Genomic DNA, 14,675 nt, shown 5'->3' on the forward strand with positions numbered 1-14,675 from the left:
CAAATGCAGAGTTTTGTTTCAGTTAGGCATGCTGAGGAAAAAAATGATCTGTTGTTTCTGGTTTATAGTAAAAACAAAGTGTTCTGTGATTGCTTAATAAAACATAAAGACTATAATATACTGAAAATCACTGTTGGATTTAAAAAAATAAATATTTGGTGTTTGCTGTTACAAAATATTTTAAATTGTAATAATTAAATATTTTCTATGCTTCTTATTTTTACATAATTTGTTTCAGCATGCTTGCTCAAAATCTGGACATAGGAATCTGCAGCTTGGGCTCCATATATATGCTTTTTTTATTATAATAATATTTCAGTTTAATACACCATTGACGGGGGAAAGTATGCATTAAATTTAGAATTAGTCATTTGTGCAAATGTATTATCTGTGTAACCACATAATTGACATTTTATGCATTTGCATTAATTTTGCCTCATTAATGATGCAAAATTGATGCAAATGGTACTGACTGATTATGTGCCATCAAGTCTGCCCAGACCGCTTCGAAGACAAGCAGTTTGGATTGCTGTTGTTTGTGACATGTGAAGTATTTTTTTTCTCTTATATTTGAAGTCTGTTGAATGGAAGACTAAAGAATTAAGATTTTACTCCCTGATTTTGGAGGTTGTAAGGGGAATGAAAGCAATTTTTTCGTCTTGCTGTGCCCAGGGGTAGGGCGTTCTCTGTGGGTGCTCCCACCCTCTGGAATGAATTACCTACCGAGCTCCGGACGGCTCCTGATCTCCATTCCTTCCATCGGGATCTGAAGACTTGGCTGTTCAAACAAATAGGCTGACTCTGATTCCGGGTTTTATTATTTACTATTAATTAGTTATTTGGTTTAAAATGGGATTTTATTGTACTTGTTTTTTTAACTTGTGTTCGCCGCCCTGAGTCCTTCGGGAGAATGGCGGCATATAAATACATATAATAATAATAATAATAATAATAATAATAATAATAATAATAATAATAATAATAATAATAATAATAATAATTTGCTTCCAAGGGAGTTGTTCTTTTTCCATTTGTATACTTACAAATGGAAGTAGCTCCTTCAAATGCACTGAAAATCAGGACAGCCTCTTGTGATTTGAAGAAGACTGGAAGGAAGAGGTGGACTGCTGCTGGTTTGCACCGGTTCGGGTGAACCGGTAGTTAAGATCATGCACAGTTTGCCGAACCAGCAAATGCCACCACTGGCTGGCCCCGACTGTCTCACCCTGCCCTATCTCACTGAGCCTGCCTTGGCTGGTGGCTAAGTCACACCCATGCCCAGCTACTCTCTGGCTCCTTCACTTGCTCGCCCAGATCAGGCGGCCCAGCTGATCTGCGTGCCTTGCCTACTTGCCTGCCTTCACTGCAGCCTACCATGGTGGCTATGTGGCTGAGCTATATCCACGCTTTGCCTGTTCAGCTCACCGGGACTGCCTGTGAAGGTAAGGCACTCCACCAACGGGCCGCCTCGGGGTCGACATGTTGAGGCCCGGCCACCTTTCCAGCCTGGCTCTCACCATCATTCTACCCACATGCTGCCTGCTCTCCCTTCGTCTTGGGTTGGGGGATGCACTAGTCCCTGGCTCTGGCTTTTCCTGGGGCCTCCTCCTGCATGCCATCCTCTCCTCCTTTGCCTCAGGTCACTCCATTTCCCCTCCTTCAGAGGCCCTGGCCTTTACTCAGTCTCCCCACTTCTTTCCCCACAACTACCTCTTTCTTCATCCCGTGACCTTACCTTCCTCCCATGGCTGGTGGCAGAGGGGAAGGCAAGCCAGGGCTGAGCCATCACTGCTTGGCTCCCCACTAGCCCACATCTTGCCCCTCTTGTCACAGGCTGGATGTGGAACTCAAGACGGAGCAGATGTCGAGCAGGCGGCAGCCCAGAGCAGGGGTCGAAAGGTGGCTGAGCCTCGCCGTCTACCCCCTTCCCCCCCACTGAGACACTTGCAGCAGCCATCTCTTTTCTGGTGCAAGAATCCTCCAGATGCCAGTCCTTGCCAGCACGAAAAGCCTCCAGCTGCCACTGTCACCTTGGTTCTGGCCAGCAAAGAGGTGGCTGCTGCAGGCCCTTTGCGCTGAAAAAGAGCGATGGCTGGAGGCTTCTCACCCTGAAAAAGACCGGCGGCTGTAGGCTTCTCGTGCTGGCAAAGAGCAGCAGCAGACCCCACCATAACTGAAACGGCCCTTCGGCTGAGTGCAGCATGCCCGGAGCGGATCTACTTTCCCTCTGTCTGCCTTACCTTCCAGCAGCCCATGGAGCTCGTACCATTCTCACAGTGGCAGCCCACGCTTGTCCAAAGTCCACAGGCTGGTAGGCGAGGGAAGTACAGAGGTGGATGGCAGAGGGGCGATGTGGGCTGCATAGCCTCATCTCCCTAGTCACCCCCTGCCTGCAGGCAGGCGAGGCCCAGCAGCTGTGGAGAATCCAGGTGGAGGGAAAAATGCAGGCTAGGATGAAGCCAAGTGGCGACGGCTCAGCCTTGACTCACCTTCCCCTCTGCCACCAGCTGTGGGAGGAAGGTAAGGTCATGGTCACAACCAGCTGGGAAAGCCAAACTGCTGCCAGGCCCAGAGTTGCTGGCCGAAGTGGGCAAGGCTGCAGCTCGCACCTCGCTTGAAGTTCCCAGCCCTTTGTTAGAAAATCTCCCAAAAAAAGAGTGGGGAGTGTTAAGTGGGGTGAATGAGGACGCAGCAAGCCAGAGTAGTTCGTGACAACAGCTCTTTATTGTATGGTGAGACTCCAGCAACCAAACCTGGGAGCCAGCTCCCTTTATATACCTTACAGCAGTAGTGGTCAGCCAATCAGCTGAGGGTCAGTTATTTCAAACTTCCCGCCAAACAAACCTATTTACATAACACTCCTCCCCTCCCAGAAGTCACTTGGGGTGTTATTTACATACAAAGTCTCTCAGGTGACTAGGGCGTGTACGAGTCCTAGTTGACCTGCGCAGTTCAGTCGGAGGGGCGGCGTCGAGCAGGTCGGAGGGACTTTCTGTTTCTCCCTGCTCCGCCAATGAGGCCTCCGGGACCTCCTCATGGGCGGCGACTTCTCCGGCTGTTTGGATTACCTCGATGGGGCAGCACTGGATACCAGAATCCTCAGCTAAGTCCTCCGCTCTACTCGGGCTTGTGTTTTGTGCTTCTGCTTGGTAGTCATGGTCAGAGATGGGGTCGTCTAACTTGTCGTCGGTGTCTGTGGTTACCCGTTTTCTTAGTTGGTCAATGTGTCTGCGCCAGACTCTCCCGTCCCCCATGTCTACCCTGTACGATTTGGGCCCCGTGATTTCTGTGATTGTCCCGGCTTCCCAGAGTGGGCCCTGTCCATAGTTTCTAGCGTGAACCGGTGTTCCTATGGTGAATTCTCTAAGCTTCCTCTCCCCCCCCTTGAAAACCTCTGGAGAGTAATTGGGGTTGAGCCTATCTAGCATTCCTCGGAGTTTCCGTCCCATTAATAGTTCTGCTGGGCTTCTGCCTGTGGCTGTACAGGGTGTGGAGTGCTGCGCTATTAGAAACTTATCTATCCTTTCCTGCCAGTCTCCAGGGCTTAAACGTGAAAGGGCCTCCTTTGCTGACCTTACAAATCTCTCCGCCTGTCCGTTACTAGCCGGATGAAATGGGGCTGAAAGGACATGTCTGATCCCTAGTCCTGCTAAATAGCCCTCGAATTGTGTCGCGGTGAATTGTGGCCCGTTATCTGACACTAGGATGTCCGGTAACCCATGGGTGGCGAATAACTGTCTTAGCTCCCTGATGGTTGCGTCGGTGGTAGTGGCCTTCATTAGCTTGATCTCCAACCACTTGGAGAATGCGTCTACAACGACCATGAAGGTCTGTCCGTGAAATGGGCCTGCAAAGTCAACGTGTATCCTGGACCAGGGTCCCTGGGGCCTCTCCCACTCCCTCACGGGTGCCGTTGGTGGATCTGATCTGGACTCTTGGCAGGGCTGGCATCTCCCCACCCACTCGGTAATGTCTGTATCCATGCTGGGCCACCAGACGTAGCTCCTGGCTAGTCCCTTCATTCTTACAATCCCAGGGTGCCCCTCATGCAACAATGCTAAGACCTTCTCCCGTAAACGTAAAGGAATAACAACCCGATCGCCCCATAGCAAGCACCCCCCTTGCATTGTCAGTTCGTCCCGTTTTCCCGCGAACGGTTTAAATTCCCCGCTCCCAATCTTTTCCGGCCACCCCCTCATGACCCAACTTGTGACTGTCCGGATCACGTGGTCTTTGGTTGAGGCTCCCGCAACCTCGGCTGATGTTATGGGCCCAGAGTCCAAAGCGTCTATCAGCAGGATGGGGATGCCGGGTGTGGGGTCTTCTAGGCGGTCAGGTAGTGGACATCGGCTGAGAGCGTCCGCGTTGCCCATGTCCGTCCCTGGTCGATGTACCAGGCGATAGGAGTATGCTGCGAGGAAGATGGCCCAGCGTGTCATCCTGGGTGATAGTGCTGCCGGGGTTGGTCGGTCTCCCGCGAGGAGACCCAGGAGCGGTCGATGGTCGGTGATTAGTTCAAAATCCCTCCCGAACAAGTACTCGTGGAATTTCTTTACTCCCGAAACGGCGGCGAGGGCCTCCTTGTCGAGCTGGCTATAATTTCGCTCGGCGCTTGATAGAGTTCGGGAGTAGTATGCAATGGGCGCTTCTAGGTCATTCGGGAGTCTGTGGCTCAGGACGGCTCCCACCCCGAACGGGGACGTGTCACATGCTAAAACAAGGGGAAGCGTTGCATTGTATTGTATTAAAAAGCTTTCAGCTGATAACAGTTTTTTGATGCCGGCGAATGCCCTGTCTTCAGCCTTCCCCCATTTCCAAGTGGCTTTCTTGGTTAACAGTCTATGTAGGGGTTCTGCCACTGTTGCCTTGTCTTTAAGGAAGATGGCGTAAAAGTTTAATAGTCCCAGGAAGGCCTGTAACTCTGCCTTGTCTTTGGGGGTGGGTGCTTCTCTGATTGCCCTGATCTTGCTTTCTGTGGGGTGTATGCCGGTGCCATCTACCCTGTACCCTAGGAATTCGACTGAAGGGACTGCGATCATACATTTATTTCGTTTTACTCTGAGTCCTGTGTCCCTGAATTTCCTTAGGACTCCCCTCAGTCTTTCTCTTAATTGTTGCTCATTGTCGGCGGTAATGAGCACGTCATCAAAATAGGGCACCACCCCGGGGATCCCTTGTAGTAGCCGCTCCATGGTGCTTTGGAAAAGTCCTGGGGCTACGCTTACTCTGAATTGCAAACGGGTGCACTTAAAGGCCCCTCTGTGGGTTACGATAGTCTGTGCCTCTGCAGTAGCGCCATCTACCGGCAGTTGCTGGTACGCCTGCGCAAGATCGAGTTTTGCGAAGATCTTGCCGGGGCCCAGGGAATGCAACAAATGGTGAACGATGGGCACTGGATAGGTGCTCTGCTGCAGGGCCTTATTAATTGTGCATTTATAATCAGCGCATATGCGCACTGATCCGTCCGGCTTGACCGGTGTAACAATTGGGGTCTCCCATTTGGCGTGGTCGACTGGAACGAGCACCCCTTGTTTGATTAATTTGTCCAGTTCAATGTCTATTTTGGGCTTCAGGGCAAATGGTACCCGCCTAGGCTTTAAATGGATGGGTGCAACATTGGGGTCTAGATTAAACGAAATCGGGGTCCCCACATACTTGCCAAGCCTTTCGTCGAACACGTCCTGGAACTCCTGCATCAGGTCTTCCTTCAGGGTGCCTCGAACATTCCTTACTCCGGTGAATCCCATGCCTAGGGCCCTAAACCAGTCCATGCCCAGGAGGCTTGGGAGGTTGTCGCTGACTACGGTGAGGGGCAGTTTCTTGGTAAACTCCCCGTACTTTACTTGGAACTCGCCTTTTCCTTCGACGGGTATGCGGTTCCCCTGGTAGTCCTTCAGTCTGCGTTGCTGTGGCTGGAGCTGTCGCTTGCGTGCGCTGGGGATGACTTTCCTTAGGTTTTCCCACGACATGATGGATGTCGGTGATCCCGTGTCAATCTCCATCTGGCACTCCTGTCCCTCAATCTCGACCGTGGTGTAGGCCTTTTCTCCGGGCAAGGTGCAGGTCTGTGCGATGCGTATGGTGTAGGCCCCAGCGTCTTCAAATTTCGTGCCCTTCCGGCTTCCGCCATCTCTGTTGGGCCTTCGGTGGGGTGCCGGCTCTGATTGGAAGGGTTGGCCACGTGGTTTGTAGCTCTGGTGTGCCTTGGATCTACAGACCTGAGCGATGTGGCCCCTTTTCTCACAGGCACGGCAAATGGCGTCCCTAAACTTACAGTTTTGTCGTGAGTGGGACCCTCCGCAGCTGGCGCATCCGTCTCTGAGCTCCCTGCGGCCTGTGCGGGACTGCTCGGTGCGGTAGACCTCTTCTTCCGACTCCCCTTCGCTCGCGGTGCTCGTGGCCTCTCGGTGCACCGGTGCCGTCTTTTGCGTTGTTCTGGTTAAGTGGGAGCTCTTTAGTCTCTCTGCAGCCTTTGTTGACGACTCTTGCGCCCTGGCCTCGTCTAACGCGATGAGTAGGGTCAGGTTTGACCTCGCAAGCAGCCTTCTCTGGAGTCGGCTATCCCTCACTCCGCAAATTAGTTGCTCTAGGAGCATCTCATCCAGGTCTCGGTACTCACATTGGGTTGCGGCCTTACGTAGGGCAGCGATGTACTCGTTGATCGATTCGCCCTCCTGCTGTAGCCGTTGCCGGAAATCATAGCGTTGGACGTACTTCGATGGCGTTGGTGCATAGTGGTCTTTCAGCAGGGTCTGTAGCGTCGACCAGGAAATGTTGTGGACCAAATTCGGCTCCGACAATGCTTCGGCTGTGTCGAAGACTCTTGGCCCGCAGTGGCTCAGGAACAGGGCTTTCTTCCGCACGTCCGGTAGCCCTTGCATGTCGTTTGCCACCATGAAGCACTCAAACCGAGACATGTAGGACCCCCACTTCTCTTCCTTGGGGTCGAAAGGCGCTGGCGGGGTGTAGGCAGACATCGTTTCGGGGATTCTCTTGTGCTCCGCTCGCTCGCCTGGCTGGATTCGGTTGCGGTCTCCGGTCCCTTCTCTGAACGTGGCTTCCGCTCTTTTCTCGAGTGTGGCTTCAGCTCTCCTCTGCTTCTGGCCTCAAAATCCCACCTTCGTCGCCAATGTTAAGTGGGGTGAATGAGGACGCAGCAAGCCAGAGTAGTTCGTGACAACAGCTCTTTATTGTATGGTGAGACTCCAGCAACCAAACCTGGGAGCCAGCTCCCTTTATATACCTTACAGCAGTAGTGGTCAGCCAATCAGCTGAGGGTCAGTTATTTCAAACTTCCCGCCAAACAAACCTATTTACATAACAGGGAGGAAGTCCCACCCTCAGCCCCTTTGTTGACCTGGAAGCCATGTGTGATTGCGGCATTGTGCCTGGTCTCTGGGAGACTGGCCAGGAGCACCTGGTGGGCTCAGGCTTTTTCCTCACTGTTTCCCTCTATGACCGGCCTTGGAAAAGCCCGCCCTCACAATCAGACTTCCTTTCTTCCAAAACTCGTGCGGGGAACCCAGGCTTGGAGAGCAGCAATGGTTTGGAGCTTGTTCAGGAGGACCCTCTGCCCCAGCCATGTGTTTTCCAGGGCTGCTTTGAGTGAAGAACATGCAATATGCTGCCGCTAAGCTCCTCCAGGGTTCCTTGCACAAGCGCTGGAAGAAAATTGGCTGATGGTTGGCTGCAACCAGGACTTGGAGTAGCAGCAGATGGGGTTCAGGGTGCACAATCTACTCTTCCAACTCCCAGTGCCCAAACCGGCGAGCTGGAAGAGAGATTCTCCGTTGTACTGGTGAATACGCACGGACTGAGTGAGATTTTTGCTTCCCTCCCACCTCCCCATCCTGATCTAGCATTGTGCAAACAGCTGAATGGAGATGGAAAATGTTTCCATCGGTCCTTCTCTCATTTTCCCCCTAGCCTCCTTTTGCCAGTATGTACCAGGCAGGCTCGGCAGGCAGTCGCAATCTTTAAATTGCTTTTATTTTGTCAGCCCAAGGGTGGGGGAAAGGGGCTCAGAATGGTACGTAGGAAATCGCTCTGTCTCTGCAGCATCTGCCCGCCTGTACAGCCCCACCTTGCCATTAGTGACATCGAGTTGGCCACGTCCACTCAGTCACATGACCTCCCAAGCTATGTCGACGCCCAGTTACTAGGGTTAGTGACTAGGTTAATTCACTAGGGTAAATTAATTGCAGCCCACCACTGCTGGGAGGCACAACTGCAGCCTCCAGACCTCAAATGTTGCCTATCGCTGCTATAATCTAATATGGATGCAAGTCAGCCAAACATACTGGAACTGACCTAATCACTTCCAAAGTATTCTAGTTCTAAAATAATAAATTCTTACTTGGTTTTCTCTTCTAGGAATTCCCTGCTTCCGATCTTCGCACAGCTGTTTACAGGAGGACAGACACTACAAGAAAGCACAAAATAAAAATGGAAGAAAAAATTGGTTTCAAATATATGTAAGTGAATTTTATGTTATATCTACAGTTAGTAAAGGATAAATGCATAGGCTGAAATCCGGTGTTTTCCACTGATGCATCTAGGATGGAATAACAAAGACTGGATACTTTCTTTCTGTCTCATTTACTAAATATATTTTGGATTTTAGGGGACGTAAGATGATTTGAGAAGTTGATGACTTCAAAAATCTTATCGGCTGAGTAAAAGTCAAATGATACAAGATTTTTACCCATTGCATTAGATATCACTTTAAATATATGAAAATAACTAATTAATGTCTGGTTTGGTGTCCCTCAGTTAGGGTGAATAGATTCCAATAAACAGGCTCAGGCTCAGGATGGCCATTGTGGGAACTGGTTTAACACATTTGGCACTGGATTGGGAAAAACTGCTTCAGTATGTTGAATTCTTTCGTAAATGACAGACTTTAGGAATCTGGGTAACCCACATAGAAATATTGTTGAATTTCAGCATACTATCAGTTCCCACAATTGTATGATTTTCAATGTTGCTCAGCCGCAGGAGGGAAGTTTTCTGATTATCTGAGTCACTTGAAAAGGCACTAGGAGCAACATCCATAGCAGCTGTGTGAGTCTTAAAAAGGCATTGCTGATTTAGCAATTTAAAAGAGGTGCTTTGAATGAGCTTTAAAAAAAAACTTTTGAAGGAGTTACATAGTTCTACTGCTGGGCTCTTTGCAAATAGCATGGCAGGAAGCAGGCAGTCTGGGAGTGAGATGTTAAACTATGAACAAATTGGTTACAAGGCATTTTTAGTTAAGAAGGCTTTGTCTGGAATTTAGTCTGTTGTTTTTTCTTCTATATAATTCTGGTCTGACATGTTTTCTCTTCCTCCTTCCCTCCCTATTTCTCCACCCAGTTTCTTTTTCTGGCTTTGGCCGGAGGATGATTAAACAGGATGAGCCTAAATAGTGAATTGTTCATTCATCATACTCTAGTAACTACTTCTAGGTTTAGTTTATATTTCTATTGCATTAATTATTTTTATAGCTGACGTTCTCAAGTTAGATCAACTCTAACTTGTTTAAAATGTTTAAACAGGTGTTTAAATGTTTTAATGTTTAAAAATTACTTTAAATAGATTCACTTACTCTATGCATAAAGGAAAATACTGCTTAAGAGAAATACATGCATTTATCTCAGTAAGAAATTGGCAACCTTGTAGTAGTCAAGGCAAGGGATAGAACAGTTAGAAGCCGGCAACATGAGTAAGGTCACATTGTACATGTGGACCAGAGTGGGTTTTGGAGCCAGTTTGGTGGGTTTTCTTTTTATTTTACTGTGTTGTTCCTTTTTTCAAGCCTACATTCTATTTTTTTATCTATATCCAACCACAGAATGGCAGGAAACTATGCAGTCATGACCAGAAACATTTTTGAGAGACAGAAAGAGGACTCAAGGGGTATAGGTTGCCCTGTTCACAATTTTAGTAATATTTGCATAAAATTCAAAGCTAGCTCAGAAAATTACTTAAATAAATAAAATATTTATTTATCAATCTAACCTGAATATAGACAGGAAGATTCAATTTCAGCATGAAATATAAGCAACAATGATATCCATAGCAAACTACAAAAAGACCAAAGTTATGATCTGTCTAATGATATAATTATGTACTTTTCACAGGCTGCGGAATACAAATGCATGTCAATTTATTGGTGAGATAGTTGGTGTTATAAATGTAATAAATAAAATAAATAAAAAATTGCAACATTTTTGTGATCATTCACATGTTGTTATTTCATCTACCATGTATTATAGTTCCCATAAGAGGAAATCTGCTAATTCTTTTTCTTCTTGATCATTCTTTCTTGCAAGCAGCAGTGTCTACAAGGAAGAGAGAGAGGGAAAAAAATGAAGATGCAGGAATGATCATGTGATTAAAGTCCACCCCTTCTATATTTGTATCAGTTTTGAATCACTTGAATCATAGTGTAAATGGATGTGGAACCTTGGGACTGATGAAAAGTCTGCATTGCAAACAAGAGATAGTTGGTGTCATATCCCTCTCCCTCTGTTAGAGGAGGGATATTCAGTTTTAACATAGATGATCTTTTTGACTCTTCTTTCAAATTAGTGGTCCTCTCTGTCCAGAATGTGAACTTTTCTGTCTTCAAAAGTGTGATCCTGGTCATGCAAATGTAAATGGAGTGCTGAATCCTACCCTGATGTGTTTGTTCTCCTATGTTGTGCCATGCATTTGTGAAGTGGTTGTTTTGTTTATAATGCAGTCCTTTCAATAGTCCCAAGAAGATTCCATACCCATTTACACTCTGAGATGACTTGGAGGATACAGATAAAACCTCAAGTGGCCTCAACAACTTTCAAAGAACTAACAGCCAGATTATTGCAAAGAATATAAATATTTATGATAGTGGTGAATATCTAACTCGGGTGAAGGATGAGGGTGGAGGTTTGTTCTCCAAGCTTGTGGGTTGGTTTCTGAATGTTTTGTTACCAGGCTAGGTAATATCTTTGGTTGAATTTAGGGAATGTCAGTGTCAGTGTTTTTTTTGCTTACAGGGCTTCATGTTGTCAGTAGGTCTTGTGATGGATCTTGTGATGAGGAGGTCATGTCAGGTGAGAGTCATTGGGCGGTAAAGTGCTGGTTGGGGGGGGTTGCGTGGGTTAGTTGAGAATTGGTGCTGTCACTGGTTGGTTGTATGGTTAATTTGAATTCTCAGGTTCATAGTTGGTTGTAGGTCGATGTGTTTGTTGATGGAATTGCTTGTGGAGTGCCAGGCTTTGATAAACTCGCATGCGTGGTGGATATTGGCGTGGTCGATGATTCTTGTATTACTCCAGTAGAATTGGTGCTGTTTGGTGTCAGTGTGGGTAGAGACTAGGGATTTGGGATTGTGGTGATTGACTGCCAGCTGATGTTCATGGATTCTGGTTTTCAATTGCTGTGATGTTTGTCTCATGTAGACTTGGTTGCAATTACAGTTACAGCTGATTTTGTAAATTATATTGTTTCTTTCATCCTTCTGTATCTTGTCTTTGGTTCTGGATAATTCCTGATGGGAGGACCAATTCCATCAACAGACACATCGACCTACAAGTAGTCTATGAACTCCTGAGAATTCAAAACAACTGCACAACCAACCAGTGACAGCACCGACCCTCAACTAACCCACGCAACCCTCCCAACCGGCACTTCACTTCCCAGTGACCCTCACCTGCCATGGCCTAACCATTACAAGACTGTCACCTGACATGACCCATCACAAGACCCATCACAAAATCCATCACAAGACCTTCACCTGACATTATCTACCCATCACAAGACCCTCACCTGACTTGACCCACACTTGACCCATCACAAGATCTTTCACAAATCACTCACCTGATGTGACTCTCCCATCACAAGACCTACTGATCACATGAAACCCTTATAAACAGAAGAACACTGACACTGATATTCTCTAAAATTCAATTGAAGATGTTCCCTTGCCTGGTAACGAAATATTTGAAACCAACCCACAAGCTCAGAGAATGAACCTCTGTCCTCAATATAAATATTTCCATTCCCACCAGTCAATTAGAACTGAAGAAGTTTCTTTGATGAGAAGAAAAACATTTTCAAACAAAAGACAAAGTCCACTTGCCTTTTGGAAAAAAACACCTTTGGGACAACCATGACCTGGATGATTAAGACTTTCCATAGACTTTTATCCTCCCCTCCAATATTCTTACACTCCTTGCTTGGGACTCTGCCTCTTCCCACTTAATGGCCCACATGTCCTGGGGTTACTTTGGCAACCAGGATGCTGGGACATCATGCTTTATAATAACATCCAACCTGGTTCTAAATGCCATCATAACCCAAGGACTAACTGTATTTTTGTTTTGAATCTAGTTTATTCACAAAAATTGATGTTGGATAGGTAAGGGAAGGTAGAGAAGGGTTTCTCCCACCAATTTGCATTATAAGAATTATAAACATGTTCATGCATTATAAACATGTTCAAAATCACATGTTACATTATTGATAAAGCATAGAATAATCTAAATGTTTTGTTTCTTTTCATTTTTAGTTTCTCAAGAATACATAAGGACAAAGCAAAATTAATTGTTGATCAACATGCTGATATGATACAATGGCCTCAGACCAGGAGTTTGGAAGATTTTAATTTGAAAAAAATGACCACAGAAAAACTTCCTATAATTTCTTCTCATGAAAAATCTGATTATATTGTTAGTGATATTTCTGTTGAAAATGAAGGAAAGTATTACAGATTATTTAGTCCGGGTGGTATAGCAAACCATTCTTAAATGACTAACTTAAAGAGGCTTATGGCCTCTTAAGGACTAAGAAAATTATGATAGCATAAACCTACTGTACATGGAGTACAATCTATATCCTTAGATACATTAATTATACTCTTTAAATTTCAATTATATAAACACCTATGATGTTAGAAATAAGGAATTATAAAGAAAAATGGCTCTGTCTCTTTATAAAGATATTTATTTTTGGTTGATCAAAAATATTATTTGAATATAATTCTATTTTTGTAGATTGTCCATACCAATGCAGTATGTAAATAATGTAGACACTATATTATATTATATTGCATTGTATGCAATACAACGTTACTCCTCATTATATTGTATTATATTGTATGCAATACAATATATGTTACTTCTCATTATCCAGAAGAATAGCAATTTTCTGTTATAGCCCACACTTTCAGTTCTGCAAATTTTAAAATGAATGTGTAAGGGCATAAATTATAGGACTACCAGTTATGGGCTGAAAACTCAAGGTAATCAGTAAAAAGCAGCAAAGTGACAGACAATGTCCTGCCATCGTATTGCCTTTATAATTATAACTAATAATAATGTTAAATCAGAATTCTCTATCCCTGAAATTGGCAATTAACCAAAAATACTTATTCCATTGAATACAGTATTCTAAACAAAATTAATAATTTTCCATAATGTAGGCTTTTGTTTTAATTCAAATAAAAAGGCTAAAGTGAAGTAGTTCCATTTAGACTATTCATTCATTCATTTATTCATTCATTCAGAAAAAAAATCTAGCTTTCCACTAGATGGCAGTGAAATGATATAGAAAACTCAAACATACAATTAGTAATATAAAGTTGAGCAATAGGTTTGATTGCTGTACCAGTTATTTTGCTGCCCTTCCAGCATCTGGAAAGATGAGGCTTTGAAAAATAAGCATAGTCCCACTCCTTCCTCATTAGTAGACAACTCTAATTAACTTTTTTAACATTCATATTATATGTATTTTATTCGGCTGTTCACCGCCCTGAGTCCTTCGGGAGTAGGGTGGTATACGAATTCAATAAATAATAATAATAATAATAATAATAATAATAATAATAATAATAATAATAACAACAACAACAACAACAACAACAACAACAACTTGATGCAGCACACAAGTTATTTAGGAAAAATGACTTTTCCACAAGTACCTCCTTATTCCGCTTCTTGTTTTGAAAAAAGTCTGGTATTCTTCTGTTTCTTTATCCTTTATCAACCCGTTGCTTGTGATTTTATTTATTTATTTCAAAGTATATGACCATTCATCTCACCATTATTATTAAGAATCAATTAACATAACTTTATTAACTGCCCAAATAAATGTAAATGTGTAACAACTATTAAAAATACAATATCACAAAATAAAATTTGCAGCTGAGATAAAAACAACCACCACTGTCAACCATTCCATGGACTTCCACCATGCATGCTGACCCCAATGCCTGATGACAGAATAAAATCTTAAAGGCCTAGAGCAGGGGTGTCAAACTTGATTTCATTGAGGGTTGTATTTGACCTTGGGGGTCTGGGATGGGTGTGGCCAACTTGATGTCCCTCGTGTCAGGGACACCTGTGTCGGCCTGAGCGTTCTGCCAGCAAAAATGGGCTCCCAAGCTCAGTTTCAGCTGCAATGGCCTCCTGCAACCCTCTGCCAGTGAAAATGGAGCTTGGGAGGGCCACACACAGCCCTCCCAAGTTTTCCCTGGCAGAGACACTGTGAGTCGGTCCTTCACTGTTTCCAGGGTGGCCCCATGGGCCAGATCTAAGCACCCTGTGGACCAGATCCAGGTTCCGGGCCTTGAGTTTGACACCCCTGGCCTAGAGGGTTGAGGACACTTTGTTGGTGATGTTCCCCAGGTCTGCTCAGGGACAGAAAAAGTTTTT

At 45.3% G+C, this 14,675-nt stretch overlaps 2 protein-coding genes across 2 annotated transcripts in view; one reads left to right on the forward strand and one right to left on the reverse strand.

Moving 5' to 3' along the window:
• Positions 1 to 5,757: 5,757 nt before the first annotated feature.
• On the reverse strand, positions 5,758 to 6,746 carry LOC139327578 (uncharacterized; the record flags this gene model as incomplete). The annotated part of the gene is made up of 4 exons (XM_070957440.1): positions 5,758 to 5,800; positions 5,908 to 6,097; positions 6,182 to 6,316; positions 6,386 to 6,746. Coding segments are annotated over 4 exons (729 nt in total), but the record flags the coding sequence as incomplete, so codon positions are not given.
• Positions 6,747 to 7,621: 875 nt separating this feature from the next.
• DNAH14 (dynein axonemal heavy chain 14) overlaps positions 7,622 to 14,675 on the forward strand; it is a 238,523-nt gene continuing 231,469 nt past the window's right edge. The window contains exons 1-3 of the mRNA XM_070957448.1: positions 7,622 to 7,798; positions 8,374 to 8,474; positions 12,533 to 12,750. Coding sequence (XP_070813549.1) covers positions 7,622 to 7,798; positions 8,374 to 8,474; positions 12,533 to 12,750 — 496 coding nt within the window. The remainder of the gene's footprint in view (positions 7,799 to 8,373; positions 8,475 to 12,532; positions 12,751 to 14,675) is intronic.

The sequence above is a fragment of the Pituophis catenifer genome, unplaced genomic scaffold (assembly GCF_029215685.1).
Source record: "Pituophis catenifer annectens isolate HBS135680 unplaced genomic scaffold, rPitCat1.0.hap2 SCAF_1, whole genome shotgun sequence".
NCBI lineage: Eukaryota > Metazoa > Chordata > Lepidosauria > Squamata > Colubridae > Pituophis > Pituophis catenifer.